Source organism: Cornus florida, unplaced genomic scaffold, assembly GCF_030987335.1.
Source record: "Cornus florida cultivar Cherokee Brave unplaced genomic scaffold, ASM3098733v1 CherokeeBrave_3.0.0_Hap2_Chr05, whole genome shotgun sequence".
In the NCBI taxonomy this organism is placed as follows: Eukaryota; Viridiplantae; Streptophyta; class Magnoliopsida; order Cornales; family Cornaceae; genus Cornus; species Cornus florida.
Window position 1 is genome coordinate 72,382,379 of NW_026775575.1, and position 18,511 is coordinate 72,400,889.

General features: G+C 32.0%; 1 protein-coding gene across 1 annotated transcript; it reads right to left on the reverse strand.

Moving 5' to 3' along the window:
* Positions 1 to 16,607: 16,607 nt before the first annotated feature.
* Positions 16,608 to 17,036, reverse strand: LOC132309465 (secreted RxLR effector protein 161-like). The gene has a single exon (XM_059807769.1). It carries the CDS (start codon positions 17,034 to 17,036, stop codon positions 16,608 to 16,610), a length of 429 nt encoding a protein of 142 aa, XP_059663752.1.
* Between the last annotated feature and the right edge of the window lie 1,475 nt (positions 17,037 to 18,511).

An 18,511-nucleotide genomic window follows, 5' to 3' on the forward strand; every position in this document is an offset into this window, starting at 1 on the left:
ACAAACTCAGGCTTACTCTGTATAGGACTAGTTAACTGTTCTGCATCTCTATCCTTGTACATCACCTTTTCGTTAAAAATCACATTTCTACTTCTGATGATTTTCTTGTTCTGATTATCCCAAAGTCGATAACCAAACTTATCTCCGCCATACCCAACGAAGATGCATTTTAGTGACTTGGGGTCGAGCTTTCCCCTAGCATGGTCACTAATATGCGCATATGCAATACAACCAAAAACTTTCGACCATGAAAGATTTACCTCTTTGCCACTCCATACCTCTTTTGGTATTTGATGCTCCAAAGGCACCGATGGTCCATGATTAATTAGGTAGGATGCTATATTGACCGCTTCTGCCCAAAACTGTTTGGGTTGACCCGAATGTATGCGCATGCATCTGGCTCTTTCTGTCAATGTTCAGTTCATCTGTTCTGCCACCCCATTCTGCTGTGGGGTTCCTTGCACAATCCTCTCTAATCTGATCCCATTATCAAAACAGAACTTCTTGAACCCAGTGTCTTCATATTTACCACCATTGGCTTATCTCAACCTCTTGATCTTCAAACCTGTCTCATTCTCCACCATCGCCTTCCACTTCTTGAACACATCAAATACCTCAGATTTGTGCTTCAAAAAATAAACCCATACCTTCCTTGTGTGATCATCAATGAAAGTCACGAAGTTGGATTTTTTGCCAATGGAAGAAACAGCGGTTGGACCCCAAACATCTATATAAACTAACTTAGGTTTATCCTTTCTGAGATCTCTCCCACTCTTCTTGAAACTGACTCTCTTTTGCTTGCGCATCACACAACTCTCACAGAAGTCAATATTAATTGCCTGTATGCTTGGTAGTTTCCCCTTTGAGTGCATAATCTTGAGCCTCCTTTCACTCATGTGACCTAGTCTCTGGTGCCAAAGGTTGTGATCTTCTCTGTTTTCTGCAACTGCTATAGACCCACAAACATTGGTAGTTGTGTAGAGAGTGCTAAATTTCTTAACACGTGCAATGGTTATAGCGCCTCTGGAAACTTTCTACGAGTCTCCATTGAAGGTTGTAACAAAACCTTCATCTGACAATTGTCCTACCGAAATCAGATTCTTCCTCAAATCAGGGATATGTCTCACATCCTTTAACTTCCAAGTTGACCCATTCAACTTGATTTGCACTTCACCCTTGCCAACGACGCTGCAAGGCTGATCATCACCAAGATACACCTTACCAAGGTTACTCAGTTCATAGCTATTAAATAGCTCTTTGTTTGAGGTGTCTTGAAACGATACGCCAGAATCTAAAACCCATGACTCCGCCTTGCTCTCCAAAGAGCATATCAATGCATCATCTAATTCTTCTGAGACAAAGTTTGCTTCAGTTTTTCTTTCGGTTCCCTTATTTGGAAGTCTGCAATCAACACGGTAATGTCCCTTCTTTCCACAATTCCAACACTCAACGTCATTAAGATCTGTGGAATTCTTGAAATTTTGAGACTATCTTCTTCCATTCCTTGAGTTGGATCTGCCTCTGTTTCTATTATTGTTGCCCTTCTTCTTATTTGAACCCTTGCCTCTGTTTTCAACATTCAACGCCGAACCACTGGTGGAAACCCCTACTGTTTGCCTTTTGATTTCTTCAGTCAGAATTATACTCACAACTTCATTGAACTTCAACTTGGTCTTCCCTGCAGAGCTACTGATCGCTGTAACTATGCCACTCCAACTCTCGGGTAACTGCCCTAGAATTAGCAGTGCTCGGACCTCGTCTTTGAAGTCGATATCAACTGACTCTAATTGCCCAACTATCTCGTTGAACGCATTTAGATGTTCGTTGAACTTACCACCTTTGACCATCTTTATGTTGAACAACTTCTTGATCAAGTGTACCTTATTCGCTACAGAAGGCTGTTCATACATACTAGAAAGGGCTACCATGAGAGACTTCGTCGTCTTTTCGTTCTTGATATTGAAGGCTACTAACTTTGACAATGTCAATCTGATGGTGCCAAGAGCCTTCCTATCAAGTAATTCCCATTCTGCATCCTTTGTATCCTCTGGCTTTTCTCCCACAGGTTGATACAGATTTTTTTGAAACAAGAGGTCTTCAATTTACATCTTCCAGAAACTGAAGTTTGTGCCATCGAACTTCTTGATCATGGATGTAGATGTCTTATCTTCTGATGCCATTATTCCCACTCTAACGGACAGATCTGATTGAAAGACTTTCGGACCCTAGGTTCTCAACCAAAGGCTCTGATACCAGTTGTTAGAGTTGCCCTACACAATCAACCGAATTTGATACCAGTTGTTGTGGCGGAAATGCAAAATAAATAACACTGTTCAAGGAATAAACAAGCAATCACGAAGAATAAAAAAAATCACACAAGAATATAAGATATACATGGTTCACCCAAATCTTAGGGCTACGTCCATGGAGCACATCGAACAAAATCACTATGAAAAAGATGAAGAATTATAAGGAGAATTCTCTCTCAATCTCTCTCAATTGCTCTCTCTTGTATTTGCACACATTTTTCTCTAACTTTCTCACCCTATTTATAGAGTCCCAAACTTGTCCTACAAGAACTTGCCTTTTGTAGAATCCAAAACCAATAAGGAAATTAAATCAAATCAGGAAACTGAATTTTCTTTAAACCAATAAGGAAGTCAAATCAGATTAGGAAACTGAATTTTCCTTAACAGATTAGGAAACTGAATTTTTCCCTAAAATTCAGTACTCTTAAAGTTTCCATATAATTAAATCTTCCTAAAAAAATAATTACCCAATCAGACTCCACAAAACCACAACAGAGGCCGCCTGTCGAATCCCATCCACCGCCTCCTTTCTCCGAGCACCACCACTCTCAACGCCTTAGAGGTTTATCGTGGGGAACTCGAGTTCCATGCTGCTCGTGTTATCGGGTGGCAATGGACAGTGAAGATTCTTAGGTAGGTGGACGAAGAATCTCGGGATCTTCATCACGCCGGCATCTACAAGTCCCTTCATGCCGGCTTTGGTTTGGTCAAATTGCTTCATTTCTTCGGCCCAACTGTAATGTCCATTGTAAGAGACAACTTCCATAGTTGAAGTTTGTGTGTGTTGTTTTTACAGTATATATGCAGAGGTATAGCATCTGCTTATGGTGAATGCATGAAATAGGTAGCTTCCCCATTATATAGTGCTAGAAGAGAAAAAATTTGAAACCAACTCCCAAGGGCAAGATAGTAAAAAATAAGTCACTATTTTGGCCTTTACTGAACGTGTATTTACCTTCAGCAGACAAACTCTGAATTCCAAGGACCTAAAGCTCAACGAGGTTGGCTTTGACGGTCGTTAATTCTAACAGAAAGAATGTCCGTGTAAAATATTTTCATTCTTACGGTAGATTCGCGTAATTTTTGAAACAGGCGAGAAGGTCCTTGTAATTATGGTAAACCATAAGGGAGGTTTGGGTAAATTATCCATTTTTAATCAATCATCACATGACATTTAAATTTATTATTATTGTTATTGGGTAAGTGATGAGGCTTAAAATTATTTAATCTTTTAGATTGCGAGCGTTGAGCTAATAGCTAGTTGTTAACTTGTGAGGAAATATATATAATATATAATATACAGGGTCGGTTCGAACTTTAGGCGGCTTAGATGGTCACAAAAGGTCCCAATCAATAAAAATATTTCAAAATTTTAAATTTCTTTATATTAAGTTATACTATAAATATTTTCTAATATTATTAAATTCTAATAAATACAAAAAATTTATGTCCAAAGATTTATCTCTTTTATTTCTTCTCCCTAATTTTCATGTTAGTTCTCAAATATTATGTAAAATAACTTCTTTTTTTTTTTTTTTTTTTTTTTTTTTTTTTTCTCTTTCTCTCTCCTCCCTCACTCTTATATTTGGCCTCAAATATTTATATCCTAAAATAACTACTCTTTTTTTTTCTTTTTTCTTTTTTTTTTTTTTTTTTTTTTGGGTCTCTCCTTCCTCATTTCGTAGAACTCTAACTGATATGGAAATTTAATATTAGGCCTCAAAATTTTTTCTCTCTCTCCTTTCTCACCTTATATTAGGCCTCAAATATTTATATCCTAAAATAAAATTTTTTTTTTCTTTCTTTTTTGTCTCTCCTTCCTCATTTCGTTGAACTCTAACTAATATAGAAATTTAATATTAGGCCTCAATGATTTAGATCCTTATATGACCTTTTTTTTTTTTCACGTTTTTCAATACATCCTAACCAATATAGAAATTTAATATTTGGCCCAAAAATTTATATCATTAAATAAATTTTATTTCTATCTTTCTCTCTATCTTTCAGGTTTTTTACACCAGCCCTAAAAGAAAATTGAGAAATTAAAATATTAAATGTTTATTTAATGCTGTTGTTTGGGGAAGTGGTGAAAACTTTCCATATTCTTTTTTTTATTTTTTATCTTCTTCTTATTTTCAACAAGTCCCTCTCGTTACAATTGTACATTTGTCTTTCTTTTCACTCCATACTCATTATCTACTCTCAATATAAATGCACTTTTATTCTATTAAAAAATTTGTAAGTGTATTGAATTTGGGTTTTCTAAATAAGGTTCTATAATTCTTTTTCTTTAATTATTTTTTAGTTTTATTAACTTTTGTTATAATGAATTTGTGTGCATATATATATATATATATATATATATATATATATTTGTATATTTTGTTTGTGAGTTGTGACTATTTTTATTTATATGATTAAAAATATTATATTTTATTTTTTTACCTAAGACCCCAAATTAGATCAAGCAGCCCTGATTACGAATGGTGTAAAAATGCATTTGTGTCTAACAATGAAAATAATTAAGGTCAATTGATCTTTGGTTTAAAAAGAGGGATACAACTCATTGAGGATTAGCTCAGATGATATGTGTATATATATATATATATATATATATATATATATATTTATTTATTTATTTTTAAGTAAATATTAAAAAATTGAGTGTTTGAACGTTATTAGAAGCAATATTGTTCTTAAATATTAAGACAATATTGATTACATGTGCTTGTTTGCTTGAATTTTTATTTATTTTTTAAATAAAAAGTTTAAATGAAAAAAAAAAAAAGTTGTGTAATTTGATAAAGCTATCACCCAAACACGATTCAATCAAACACGATTTAGCTAATATTCCTTTTCCTTTCTTTTTCCTTCCGCTTCGTTCAATTACCTAAAGTACTTGCACCATTAAGTATCACGTCAACTACACGTACGTGTGTGTATCACGTACTATACGTGTGTGTGTGAATAGACACTCACACACTTAATTATAGGAGTATAAAATAAGCTCTAAATTAATTATCTTCTAAACCGCCCATAAATAAATGATTTGTTTAATAACATTACAATATTTAACCTTATATATCAAGGTGCATGTCGGCAATATAATGTTACAACCTTATATATCAAGGTGCATGTCGGCAATATAATGTTACACCAGGGTCGGTTCGAACCTTAGGCGGTCGCCTAACACCCTAACCAATAAGAAAGACTCTAAAATTTTAAAATTTTCTTATATGAAGTTATACAATAAATATTTTCTAATATTACTAAATTCTAATAAATACAAAAAATTTAAATCCAAAGATTTATCTCTTTTCTTTCTCCTCCCTCATTTCGATATTAGTTATCAAATACTCTTCTCTTGTATTAGACCTTAAATATTTATATCCTAAAATAAATATATATATATATATATTTTTTTCGTTGAACTCTAACTGATACAGAAATTTAACATTAGCCCCCAAAAATTCAAATCCTTATATAATTTTTTTTTTCTTTTTCTACTCCTCGTTCACGTTTTTCAATACATCCAAACCAATATAGAAATTTATATCATTAAATATATTTTATTTCTACCTTTCTTTCTCTCTCTCTTTTACGTTTTTTACACCAGTCCTAAAAAAATATTTGGGTAAATTAAAATATTAAATATTTATATAAGGTTATTGTTTGGGAAAGTAGTGAAAACTTTCAATATTCTTTTTTTATTTTTTATTTCTTTTTTTGAACAAGTCTTCCCCTCCTCCTCTCATTACAAGTGTACAGTTGCCTTTCTTTTTCACTCCATACTAATTATATACCCTCAATGTAAATGCACTTTTATTCTATTAAAAAATTTGTGAGTTTATTGAATTTGGATTTTCTAAATCAGGTTCTATGATTTTTTTTCTTTAATTATTTTTTAGTTTTATTCACTTTTGATATTATAAATTTGTGTGTGTGTGTGTGTATATATATATATATATATATTTGTATATTTTATTTGTGAATTATGATTATTTTTATTTATATTGTTAAAAATATTATATTTTATTTTTTCGCCTAATGTACCAAATTAGATGGAGCCGCCCTGTCTTATACCCACTATCCTCCTCACACTTTTCAGATCCATATAATTATATAATACTGTAAATAAAATTTTATTATCAACCTTAGTCAACAAAATGGGGCTGTAGAGCACCTGAAAAATTATATTATATATATATATATATATATAAATGCCAAGGGACAGATGGATCAACTTACTCGAGAAGGCATCTTGATGAAAATGTGTGTTTATATATATATATATATATATATATAAATTATAATGATAATAATATTCATCAGTTTTTTTTTTTTTTTTTTTTTTCATTAGATAGGTTAGTGTATAGGCCAAATAGCGGTGGATGGTTTGCTTAGAAAATTCCGATATCCTCACGTGGAAAAAATCGCGGAAAATTCTAGAATCTCGGTACCCACAGTCTTGACTCTTGATGCTGTTAGATGTGATGATGAGTTCACCTACTGAATGATCAAACAGCGAACTTTAGGATTACGATATTCGGTATATTATAAAATTTATCGTAAAATACAATTATACAAGGGTTTTAAACAATAAAATTACAGCCGTCAACAAAAATGGAATATTTTAAAAAGATATCGAGTGAAAAGCACGTGCATATATACTTGTGCGACAAACAAATATAAAGGATCTAGAAGTAGGACACAGAAAGAAGAAATATTCAAAATAATTCCATTTCTTTTGTTTTGGACGTAAAATTAAGAAAATTGTGTCGGTTCATTTGGTTTGTGAATTTTGTTAATTATTAAATATATGACTAAATATTATATTAAATTTATAATATAAGTGTACAGAGAGATTTATATATAAGAGGATACATGTACGTGGAGTAAGTAAACTTTATATATGGTAACGAGAATAGGAGAAGATAGTTAACACTAATCCTAATATACAATAAACAATATAATCTAATAGCCCATCTCAAAATTAAGGTGGGTTATATGAAGCATCTTGAGTTTGGAAACAAGATCTTTGAAAGCAACCTAATGAAAATTTGATGGAGATGGGTTTCACCCATGATGCAAATGAGCCACAGTTAACAACTGACGTAGCAGGTGACAAAGCACTACTGGTACCGCTATGTCTGGCATAGCAGGTGATGTGACACTACTGCTGGTTGTGTCTGATAAAGTAGGTGATGTGGCACTAACACCGCTGGTGACTGTGTTTTAGGGTGAAGCATTAACGAGACGAAATTATGGCGCTATTGCAGTGAAACTGTGACGATGTGTCTTAGAGGTTGATTCAGTGGCCAAATAAGGCTTTTGATGTCACGTCATCATCTGGGCTCCACTTTTTTCCACGTCAGAGCAGGGACCTCCCCTGCCATGTCAGCAATGCCATACAATTTTTCGAAGACACCCTATCCAGCCCAATTTTTTGCGTTAATTCCAAATTTGCAGTCCATTTTTGCATTTGAGATTTCTAAATGGCACAAAATGGGATGATTCTTCTTATTCAAGCTATTCTGAAAAGAGCTTGACCAAATGATGACATGCTTGCAGACTCCCATAAGTTTTGTTATGCCATCCTTTACTGCCTATACTGTGGCTTTTAAGTCAACATCCTTTCGTCATAATGGACGAAACAACCACTATGATTACTCTCTTTACTGTATTTTTTGTCGGATTCGATGGCATTCTTTTCAGGATTGTCACACTCTTGCTAGACTAACTTCATCTACTCCGATTATGGATACCTCTCACATTGTGCCACTACAGTCATGAGCTCCAGCTCTAGTACTATCGTCTAGTACTCCTCAGAAGGTCTTTATCTTTCTCATCTACATTCTCTGCAACTGACCTCGAGGCAATTATTATTCAGGTTTTGACTAGAATATAGGGTGCACCTTCCTCCTCTTTGTCTACCACACTAGGTAAGAATACATATTGGTATTTTGATTATGCTTGCTGTAATCACATGACATCCAATTCCACTGTTCTTACCACTCAAACTCCTGCACCTTACTCACATGTCATTCATGCAGCCGATGGATCCACCATGAACATTAGTCATGCAGGGATTATTAATTTCTCACTCCCAATTATCCGTTCCTAATGTGTTTCTTGTATCAAAACTTTCTCTTAATCTCTTATCAATTGGTCAATTAATTGAGTTAGGCTTTAACAAAACCTTTTTTTCTAATGGTTGTGTTGTACAGGATCCTCGGACCGGAAAGATTATTGTGGTCGGGCGTAAGCTTGGTCGATTGTTCGAACTCTCATATCTTCATCTGCCTACTCCCACCATCTCCGCTGCATCTACACATGCCAATTCATCTTCTTTTGAATTATGGCCCTCCCGATTAGGTTATGCTTCATTGCCTCAAGTCAAAACTTTAGTCTCTAAAGGCTTGTTAGGTAAAGTTAAAACTGAGAATTTTGATTGTATTTCATGTTAACTATGCGAACAACCTGCATTAGCTTTTAGTACAAGTGAGTCATGTGCTTCTTCTCCTTTTGACCTTATTCATTATGATGTTTCGAGACCATTAGTGTTTATTATGGAGGATCACAGTATTTTGTGATATTTATTGATAATTTTTCACGGTTCACATGTATATTTTTGATGAAAAATCATTTTGAGTTACTTGATATATATTGTGATTTTGCAAAAATGATTTTAACTTAATTTTCCAAAAATATCAAAAAATTACAACACTACTGAAGTGGCAGGGGAGGTCCCTATGCTGACATGACAGAAAGTGAAACTGCGATGATGTGTCTTAGAAGTTGATTGGGTGGCCAAATAAGGCTTTTGCTAATTATGAATTTGAGATTGGAGGTTGGGATGCGAAAACATAAGTTTAAAGGATGATTGCCGCTGAGGATAGGGCTAATGGTGCCATTCCCGGCAGTGACTACGATAAACTGGTAGATTGTTTATTAGAGATCGAAAGACTCTGATACCATGTTAAACATATGAATTAATATTGTATTAATTTTATAATATAAGAGTACAGACAAGTTTATATAGGAGAGTACACGTGAGAAGAACAAATAAATCCTATGTATAGTAATGGTATATATGGTAATGACAGAAAGGGAAAACAGTTAACCCTAACCTTAATATATAATAGACAATATAATCTAACATTAATGAAAAGGGGAAAAATGAAAAGAAAACATAAAATGATTTTACTCCCTGAATATATTAATTGGGGGATTTAACTTTTTTTGTTTTGATAGTCGAGTCACACAAGTGCAGCCAAACTCTCCATCTTTAGTTCTAAGTATTTGATTATTTAAATTGAACAAGGAATATCTAGATAATACTGTAGAAAAAAAAAAAAAATCTAGATAACAGAGTTTTTGAATATTACTTAAAACATGAATCAGTCAAAAAAAAAAAAAAAACATTAAAAAAAGTTTTAATTAATGATAATTATCATGAAATTTTGTGAGACGCGTACACTCATGTTAATTAATTTGTAAATTTTGTCTATAAATCAATTAAAATTTTTAATTGGTCCCCCCCAAATATTTTTAACACAAATATTGACCAGACAAGTTTTTTGAAAATTCTATTAATAGCTCCTAAATATTAATCAATTTGTACATTTTGTCCCTAAAATTTATTAAAAATTTCAATTGGCGCCCTAATCTTTTTCAAAACACATATATTGACCCAAAATAAAGAGTTTGAAAATAAATTTAGTTTGTGTCCCCATGATTTTTTTTTTTTTTTTTTTTTTGTTCTTTTCAAATTGCACTATTTTAACTATACTTTTAAAAGCTCAAATATTATAAAACAAAAATTCAAGTTCATTATTATAGTCAATTTTTTTTTTTTTGGTAAATAATTATTATTGTCGTTATCGCAAAAAAATGTTATTTTATTTATATATACACGTACAATATCTATAATATTAATTCAAGAGAGAAAAAAATTAAAAGGAATAAAATAATTAATGTTCCCTCATGTTTGGTAAAATACATGAAGCATTTTTTGTCCAACTTTTTTGTAAAATGGTATTTACGAAAAAAAAAAAAAAAAATCTATAATTATATAACAATCTTTATTGGCAAGTCCTAGGAATATTTGGAAAGAAGATAAACTAAAGTATTGTGAGACTCTCAATAACAATAATAATATCATTTATGCTAATACTTTTAGTTATCACTTTCTAAATAACAAATTTTATAACTATTTGTATGTTGTTTAATAACTCAATAATAATCTTGTTCGTTTTTTTTTTATTTTTTTTTATTTTTATTTTTTTTTTATTTGAGTGAAAATTCATTCAGTTGTTGAATTGTGAAATCTAAGTACTTAATTTTCTTCTTCCAAAAATTAGATTTTTGAAAAATTAAAACAATTGATAAAGGAAATTTGATTTACTAACAATGCTTATTTTTTATTTTTATTATTTTTTTTTAAGTTTCTTCTCCATAATTTTCTTTTAACATCAATTTTTTTATTTAAATTTTTTTTCGTCAAGTTGTATTTTTCTCATTTTTGAAATTTCTCAAGATATATATATTATGAGTAGTATTTAAAAAAAAATTATATTACAATTGATTTATAAATTTTTATAATTTTTGTAACATAGTTCAAATTGGCCCCAACCTTAAATTTCTGGCTCTGCCCTGCATACACCAATCACAACCATTTTTTTTTTTTTTTTTGGATAATTACCTATCACAAAAAATTTATAGTTTTAATTAATATACTCATGCATTACACCAATAACCCATACAACTTAGCTAATCTAACAGGATAAAACAATAGGGTTTGTAAGTAGATTTCTATATATATATATATATATTTTTAAAAAGGACTTGGTTCAACTCAAATACAAACCCACGAAATGGGTCAAATGATATGTGAAATTAGTCAATGACAAGTGAAGTTTTAGTGGCCAGAGCTGAGAGGTCTTTGGATTTCAATTCGCACCCTGATTGAACCCATCTGACAAGAATTTTTGATTGGTATCTAACTCATGCTGGTCAGCATTGATCTACCCTTCACCATCAATTAGATTTGTCGATATATCGAATTCGATTATCCAAATATAAAATAATATATATATATATATATATATATATATATTTAATCGAACTGAATTGCTTATGAATAATCGAACTGAATTGCTTATGAATTATCGTATTCCAATTATTATCACATTATCATATATATATATATATATATATATATATATTATTACATTATAATATACTATATCAACTATTAAGTTTATATATTATTATCTATATTAATTATTTACTATTATATTTATTTTATTGCATAATTATATCATGCAACATTCTCTACATTAATAATTTTTTCATTCCATCTAATTATATAATTATAATATAATTTTTATTGGAATTCGAATCCGAATCCAATCAGGTTTAAAATAATATGATTTAATCGTGCAATCCCAAAACACTCATTTTGCCTATGGTTAGCCAATGAAGAGAAGCTGCTCACTAAAGACAAGCCGGCACTCCATTACACAATGCAACCAAATGTTTGCATTTTATGTCTAAAAGCTTCAGAGTGCTACGACCATTTGTTCCACCAGTGTGAATATTCCAAAATCATATGGAATGGACTCCAACACAAATGTGGGTTCTATACAAACACTAATTTTGGAATGACTTCCTAATTTGGGCTTCTAAGTAAAAATTAAAAAGCAGCAAAATCATGATTTGGAAACTAACTTTTGCTAGCTATGTGTACCATGTTTGGAGGGATAGAAATAACATAATTTTCAGAAATAGATCCTTACCTAAAGTACAAACGATGAATGTTGTGATCAATGTTATTCGATTGAAGCTTTTCTCAATCAAAATGTGTGAATGTCCACTTGCAAAAGAAATTGCAATTGAATGGAGCCTTCCATCATCCTTCTATGAACTGACCCATACAAACCCATTCTTTTCGTTTCCAACCACCCACCACACCTCCTCCACCACCACACAACCCAGTGTAACGTCATACTTTCTTCCATGTTGATTGATCCCACCCAAGGCCATGGATAGGTGTTAGTTACTGCCTGTACGTATACAGAACTGTAATGTCATTTGGGCTTAGGCTGGAGTATGTCTTGTGTTTAACTTCTTGCTTGTTTGGCCCACTAAAGCGGACTATTTTTGTTTTTATCTTTTTTGCCCTTTGATATTCTCAGTGTTTGGACCGAGGGGCGAGGGGTATGGCCCTCGTATTTTTGTAAGTATTTTCCTTTTATGCACACTACTTAATTACTGGAAAAAAAAAAATCCGTTAAAAATTTGATAATCCGTCAACTAAATAAATTGGATATAAATTTGATCGATTCGATTTGATCTATTGACAGGCCTAATTGCAATTTCTTTCTCATTTTGAGGTTCATAATGTGTACCAGATTTTGTATCAGCTTGCCCGTAAAATAAATGATTGTTTAGTGGCATTACAGTAGTAATTCAATCGTTATATATCAAGATGCATGTACCGTTCGTCTCCACAATCTTTAGTTAAACTACTTTATCCTGTAATATTATTCACCCTGGAGGGCTATATATACTAGATGGCACGCTAATTGCAAGATTAATTAAAAATAATTTAATTATCATTAGTATCTTGTACTCGTACTCGTCAGTTGTTGCTAATATAGGAGTACTTGATAGAGGGTTAATGGGTGCTGCTAGTGATTGAAAAGCATCAGCTCTATGACAAAAGGAGTTATGTGACCAGAGTTGGAATGAAGATAAAATTAAACCAATATTAAATCAATGTTTTTCTGTTTTTTCAATTCCTTTTAAATTTGGCTTGTTTTTCCTATTTCGAACTGCATGGAGGTGATGGTTTTTTTTAAGAGCTGCTTGATTTGTTTGACTCTTTTATATACTTGAAATTAATCTGATTTTTCAAACAGTTCCAGAGCAATCGCTTCACCAATATTTTAGAAATAGTAGCTCAAACGAGTTGTAGAAAAACTGTTTTTTTTTTTATAATTTTTTTTTTTTTTTTGGGTAAGTGAGTGTATCAAGATAATGGTGTAGTAGAAAAACGGCCGTTTCAGAAAGCTGTTTAGAGATTCAAACTCGTACTCTCACACTTATCATATTCATATATAATAAATGAATTTTTTTAAAAATATATATAATTATATAATAATGAAGAAGAAAATCTTATTTTTTCTTTTTGTTGACTGCCGCCTACACATTTTTTAATCTTCTAGCAGGTTAGCTACTGTTTGGCCATGTAGTTTAGGTGATATATTAATGTTTAGAAAAACCGTGTTAGTCAATTATATGGGGCTGTAAAGCAATTGAAAATTTTACTATAAAAATATATATAAACGCCAAGGAACCGACGGATCTTCTTACTAGAGAAAGGCATTTTGGATGATAATGTGTGTGGATCTCTGTTTATTATATATATATATACATCCAATGAGATACACGAGGGGAAAACAATATACTAATAACATAAAGGCTATGTACTTTTGAGAAAACAAGGATCTAAAAGTAGGATGTGAAAACAAGAGTTATGCGGGGTGCAAAAACAGTTAGTTGATTTTAATTGTGATTAACTTCTTTAATGATCTATATCTGATTATTAGGTCAACTTGCTCAATTTATAATTGATTAAATTATATGACCAATTTAAACATCCACAATCACAAATATATAAAAAGTAAATCAAGTTAGAGTTAGAGAGATTGTACTAGGATCTTAGCGAGGAAACCCCAGTTGATAAAATACGTCAACTGTTATGGGAAAAATCTCGTGGACTATGCAGTCCAAAGTAAACCAATCCACTATATTTGAAACAAAGTATACCGAATTTTAACTCTGGCTCACATCCTATCGCTCTACCCAACACCAACTGCTGACCATCACCTGGCTTTGCGACTCCCCGTTTAACAGCAACTTGACCTCAGGCTTACACTTGATATTTGTAGAAGAGTAGTAGGTAGATCAAATAGCACTCCATGAATTATCCAACCCTTCCAAAGTGTGACTGCGTTTACTTCTGTTCTTCAAGATCTGAACTCGATTGTAGAAGAATTAAATCCTGTTGATCATCCGGAATATCATAATCTTCAATACAGCTCTAATTCCGATAAGATAGAGAACAACACAACTAAATCACTCATAAATATATATGTGTGCTCTCAAAAATAAATTCAGAATAATCAGATTTGATTTTCTGAATTTTTTTCTCTTTAAAAGCTTTCTCAAAATATAGAATTGATTTTCCCTAAAGCCATGAATAAACCAATGTGTATGACAAGGTTTATATAGAGTTTTGAAAGTCCTAATTTCTCAGAAAATATGATAAATTTCGTGCATAGGACTTGGAAAGAAGTTGGGATCAAAAAGGAAACATCAGAAGAAGGAAACTTGGAAACCTGATGCATCCAGGACTTCTTGAACCAGTTCAGAGGGGCTAAACCAGTTCAAGATGACCAGTAAAGAATCCCTCGGATTCTTGAACCGGTTTAGCCCCTTTGAACCGGTTCAAGATGACCATTTTGAAATTTTGTCAATTTTGCTGATGTTGAACCTGTTTGATAAATCTTGAACCCGTTCAAGATGGACAGAATGTAAAATATTGTTTAAAATATTTCAAAACCCTTCCCAAATGTTCTTACTACCTCTCAAAACTTCTTAGAGCATTGTTCTCATCATCTCGGAATGTAATATATTTTAAACACTTGAACTTCTTTAATCTTCAAACTTTGAAACTTTGAACCGAAAAATTACAATTCGATTGGACTTGTTTTGACAACGAAGTTAGCCAATATATATCTCACAATCTCCCCCTTTAGCAATTTCGTGATAAAACCCTAAAAACAATTCAGCAATCTACTCAAGCAGGAAAGTAAATTACAATAATTGTTAAAGGAAATAACACGCGGAAATTTTCTTGAACCTCATGAAACTTCAACACATGTAGCAACCTGTAATCTGCACATTAGCTCAAACACATGTAGCAACCTGTAATCTGCACATTAGCTCAAACACAACTACTCGTGAAGCGTAATCAAGAAAATAAACACAAGCATAAAAAACACATGCAATGATCAATGGTTTTCCCCCTCGATGCAAAAAGTTCTCCCCTTAATGCAAACGAATCTCTCCCTCTGAATGATAAGACTCTAAACCTCTTTCCCCCTTTTTGTCACAAATTAACAAGGGTCAACAAGAAGAAAAATCCTAGAAGTAGGAAGTAACCAACTATATAAATTTTGTAAATTGAAACCAATGAGAATGTAGACTTCACAAGATTATATGTATCAACAAAAGTAACCAAGATCAATTCTTTTCAGTTCCACAAATATAGTGTAGTAAAACCACCACCAAGTTCCAAAAACATATGACCTGTCAATTATTCAGATTTCAGATAATAAATCAATGATATAACATTGTGCAAAAGACATATATATATATATTTTTTTCTCATTGTGCTCCATATTTCTTTTCGCACGTTGGCGACTTTCACGCTTATGGGCAGCCAGCTCTTTCCCTTATTCCTATTTGTTTCGAGTCAAGGTAACTTTCGGACAAATCCCAAAGGTAGCCTTTTCCATATATATATATATATTTTTCTTTTTCAAAATAACAAATATTTTTCTTTCTTTTTCAAAAACTTTTTTATTCCAAGTTGTTTTTCAATTTTCTTTTCTTTTCACTCTTTTATTCTAAAACACATAAAACAAGTTTAAATTTGAAGACAATGATCAATCATGTCAACATTATCTTTGACCAAAACAATGATATCTCAAGTAAATGTACTATCAATGATTCATTTACTATACGAAATAAGTAAGCAAAACCAATTTCATCAATTCAAAGCCATTATATGATTTCCACGGATAATCCATGTGTCATGAAACTCCTTGTATTCAACATACTCAATCAATATGTTTTGCTTAACTTTCCAAAAACATAATCTAGACACTCAAGATATGCATAAAAATCTTTTCTAGACTATATATTTACAATGCCTCTAATCAAGACAACATACACCAATAGATTTCCTAAAATGAGAAAACTTAGGAGCATTTAATGGTTTAGTGAGAATATCAGCCAAATTCTGATCAGTATGCACTTTTTCCAAAGACACAATATTTTGTTCAACAAGTTCCTTAAGAAAGTGATGTCAATGTCAATATGCTTAGTCCTATAATGCAAAACTGGATTCTTTGAAACATTAATTATACTAGTATTATTACAAAAGATAGAAATAGTACCTTGATCAACTCTATAATCCATAAGCATCTGTTTCATCTAAAGCAATTATGTGCAACAAGTTCCAGCAGCAATGTATTCAGCCTCACAAGATGATAAAGATATGCAATTTTGCTTCTTACTATACCATGAAACAAGATTAATACTAATATAGAAATAACCACCTGAAGTACTTTTTCTATCATCCTTGTTACCAGCCCAATCAGCATCAGTATAGCCTGCAATCTTAGAGTTAGACTCAGAAGAATAACGCAATCTATAATTCAATGTACTATTGACATAACGAATAATGTGCTTGACTGCAAGAATGTGTTGTTCTCTAGGATTAGCTTGACACCTAGCACAAACACCTACACTAAATGAAATATTTGGCCTAGTTACTGTCAAATACAACAAGCTACCAATAATACTCCTATACATGAAATGATCAATCATGTTAGGATCAGAGTCTCTATCTAATTTGGATGAAGTACTCATAGGAGTTTGAACATGCTTTGAATCTTTCGTACTAAACTTCTTAACTAACTCCTTTGCATATTTTGATTGAGATATGAAAATCCAATCATCAAGTTGTTTCACTTGGAGACCTAGAAAGAAAGTTAGTTCACCAACCATGCTCATTTCAAAAGTATTACTCATAAATTTAGAAAAACTATGAACAAGGTTATCATATGTAGCACCAAAAACAATATCATCTACATATATTTGAGCAACAAGATAATATTTTCCTTTCCTAAAAATAAATAAAGTTTTATCTGTTCCTCTTCTTCTGAAGCCCTTGTGCATTAAATAAGAAGTTAACTTCTCATACCATGCTCTAGGTGTTTGTTTTAAACTATAAAGAGTTTTTTTAAGATGAAACACAAAATCAGGATTATGTGGATTAATGAAACCTTTTGGTTGTGCTACATAAACTTCTTCCTGCAAAATACCATTTAAAAAAGCACTTTTCACATTCATTTGAAACTATTTGAATTTAAAGTGACATGCAAGAGCAAAAAGAAGTCGAATGGACTCAGTTCTAGCAACATGTGCAAAAGTCTTATCAAAATCAATTCCTTCAACTTGAGTGTATCCTTATGCAACTAATCTAGCTTTATTTCTTATCACAAGACCATATTCATTAAGTTTATTTTTAAAGATTCATTTGGTCCCTATGATATTAACATCACTAGGTCGAGGCACTAATTCCCAAACATCATTCTTCACAAATTAAAGCAATTCTTCTTGTATAGCCATAAGCCAATCAGAATTTTGAAGAGCTTTATCAACATTTTTAGGTTCAAATTGAGCCATATGACATGAGTGAACTATATCATCTACAATGCATGAGTGTCCTACATCATTATGGACGATATTTCTAGTATCATGCTTATCCCATGGACCTATCACATTGTCAATTGGATGACTCAATCTAACTCTAGAACTGCTAGATGTGGGAATATCTAGAGATAGTGCAGGAACTCCTATAGGTTCATCAGTGGTGACCTCTAATTCCTCCTCATCATCTTCTTCAACCTCTTCACTTTTTCCACCTTTATCCTCAACTCTTTCTTCCTTATGAATTGTAGGTTCTTTCTTTTCTCTTGCAATTTCAAAATTAGTTTCTTCTTCATTAAGTTGAGATGAGATTATTTTAGGTTTTGTATCATTAAATACCACATTTATAGACTCCATGCCCACTTTGGTTTTAAGATTAAAAACCCTATAAGCCCGACTTGTTTGTGAATAACCCAAAGATACACCTTCATCAATTCTAGAGTCAAAATTTCCCAAGTATTCCATATCTCTAAGGATGTAACATTTACTTTCAAAGACTTTAAAATATTTAACAGTGGGCTTTCTATCATACCATAATTCATATGAAGTCTTGTTAGTTCCAGGCCTAAGATAAACTCTATTTAGGATGTGACATGCAGTACGTACTGATTCAGCCCAAAAATGACTTGTAA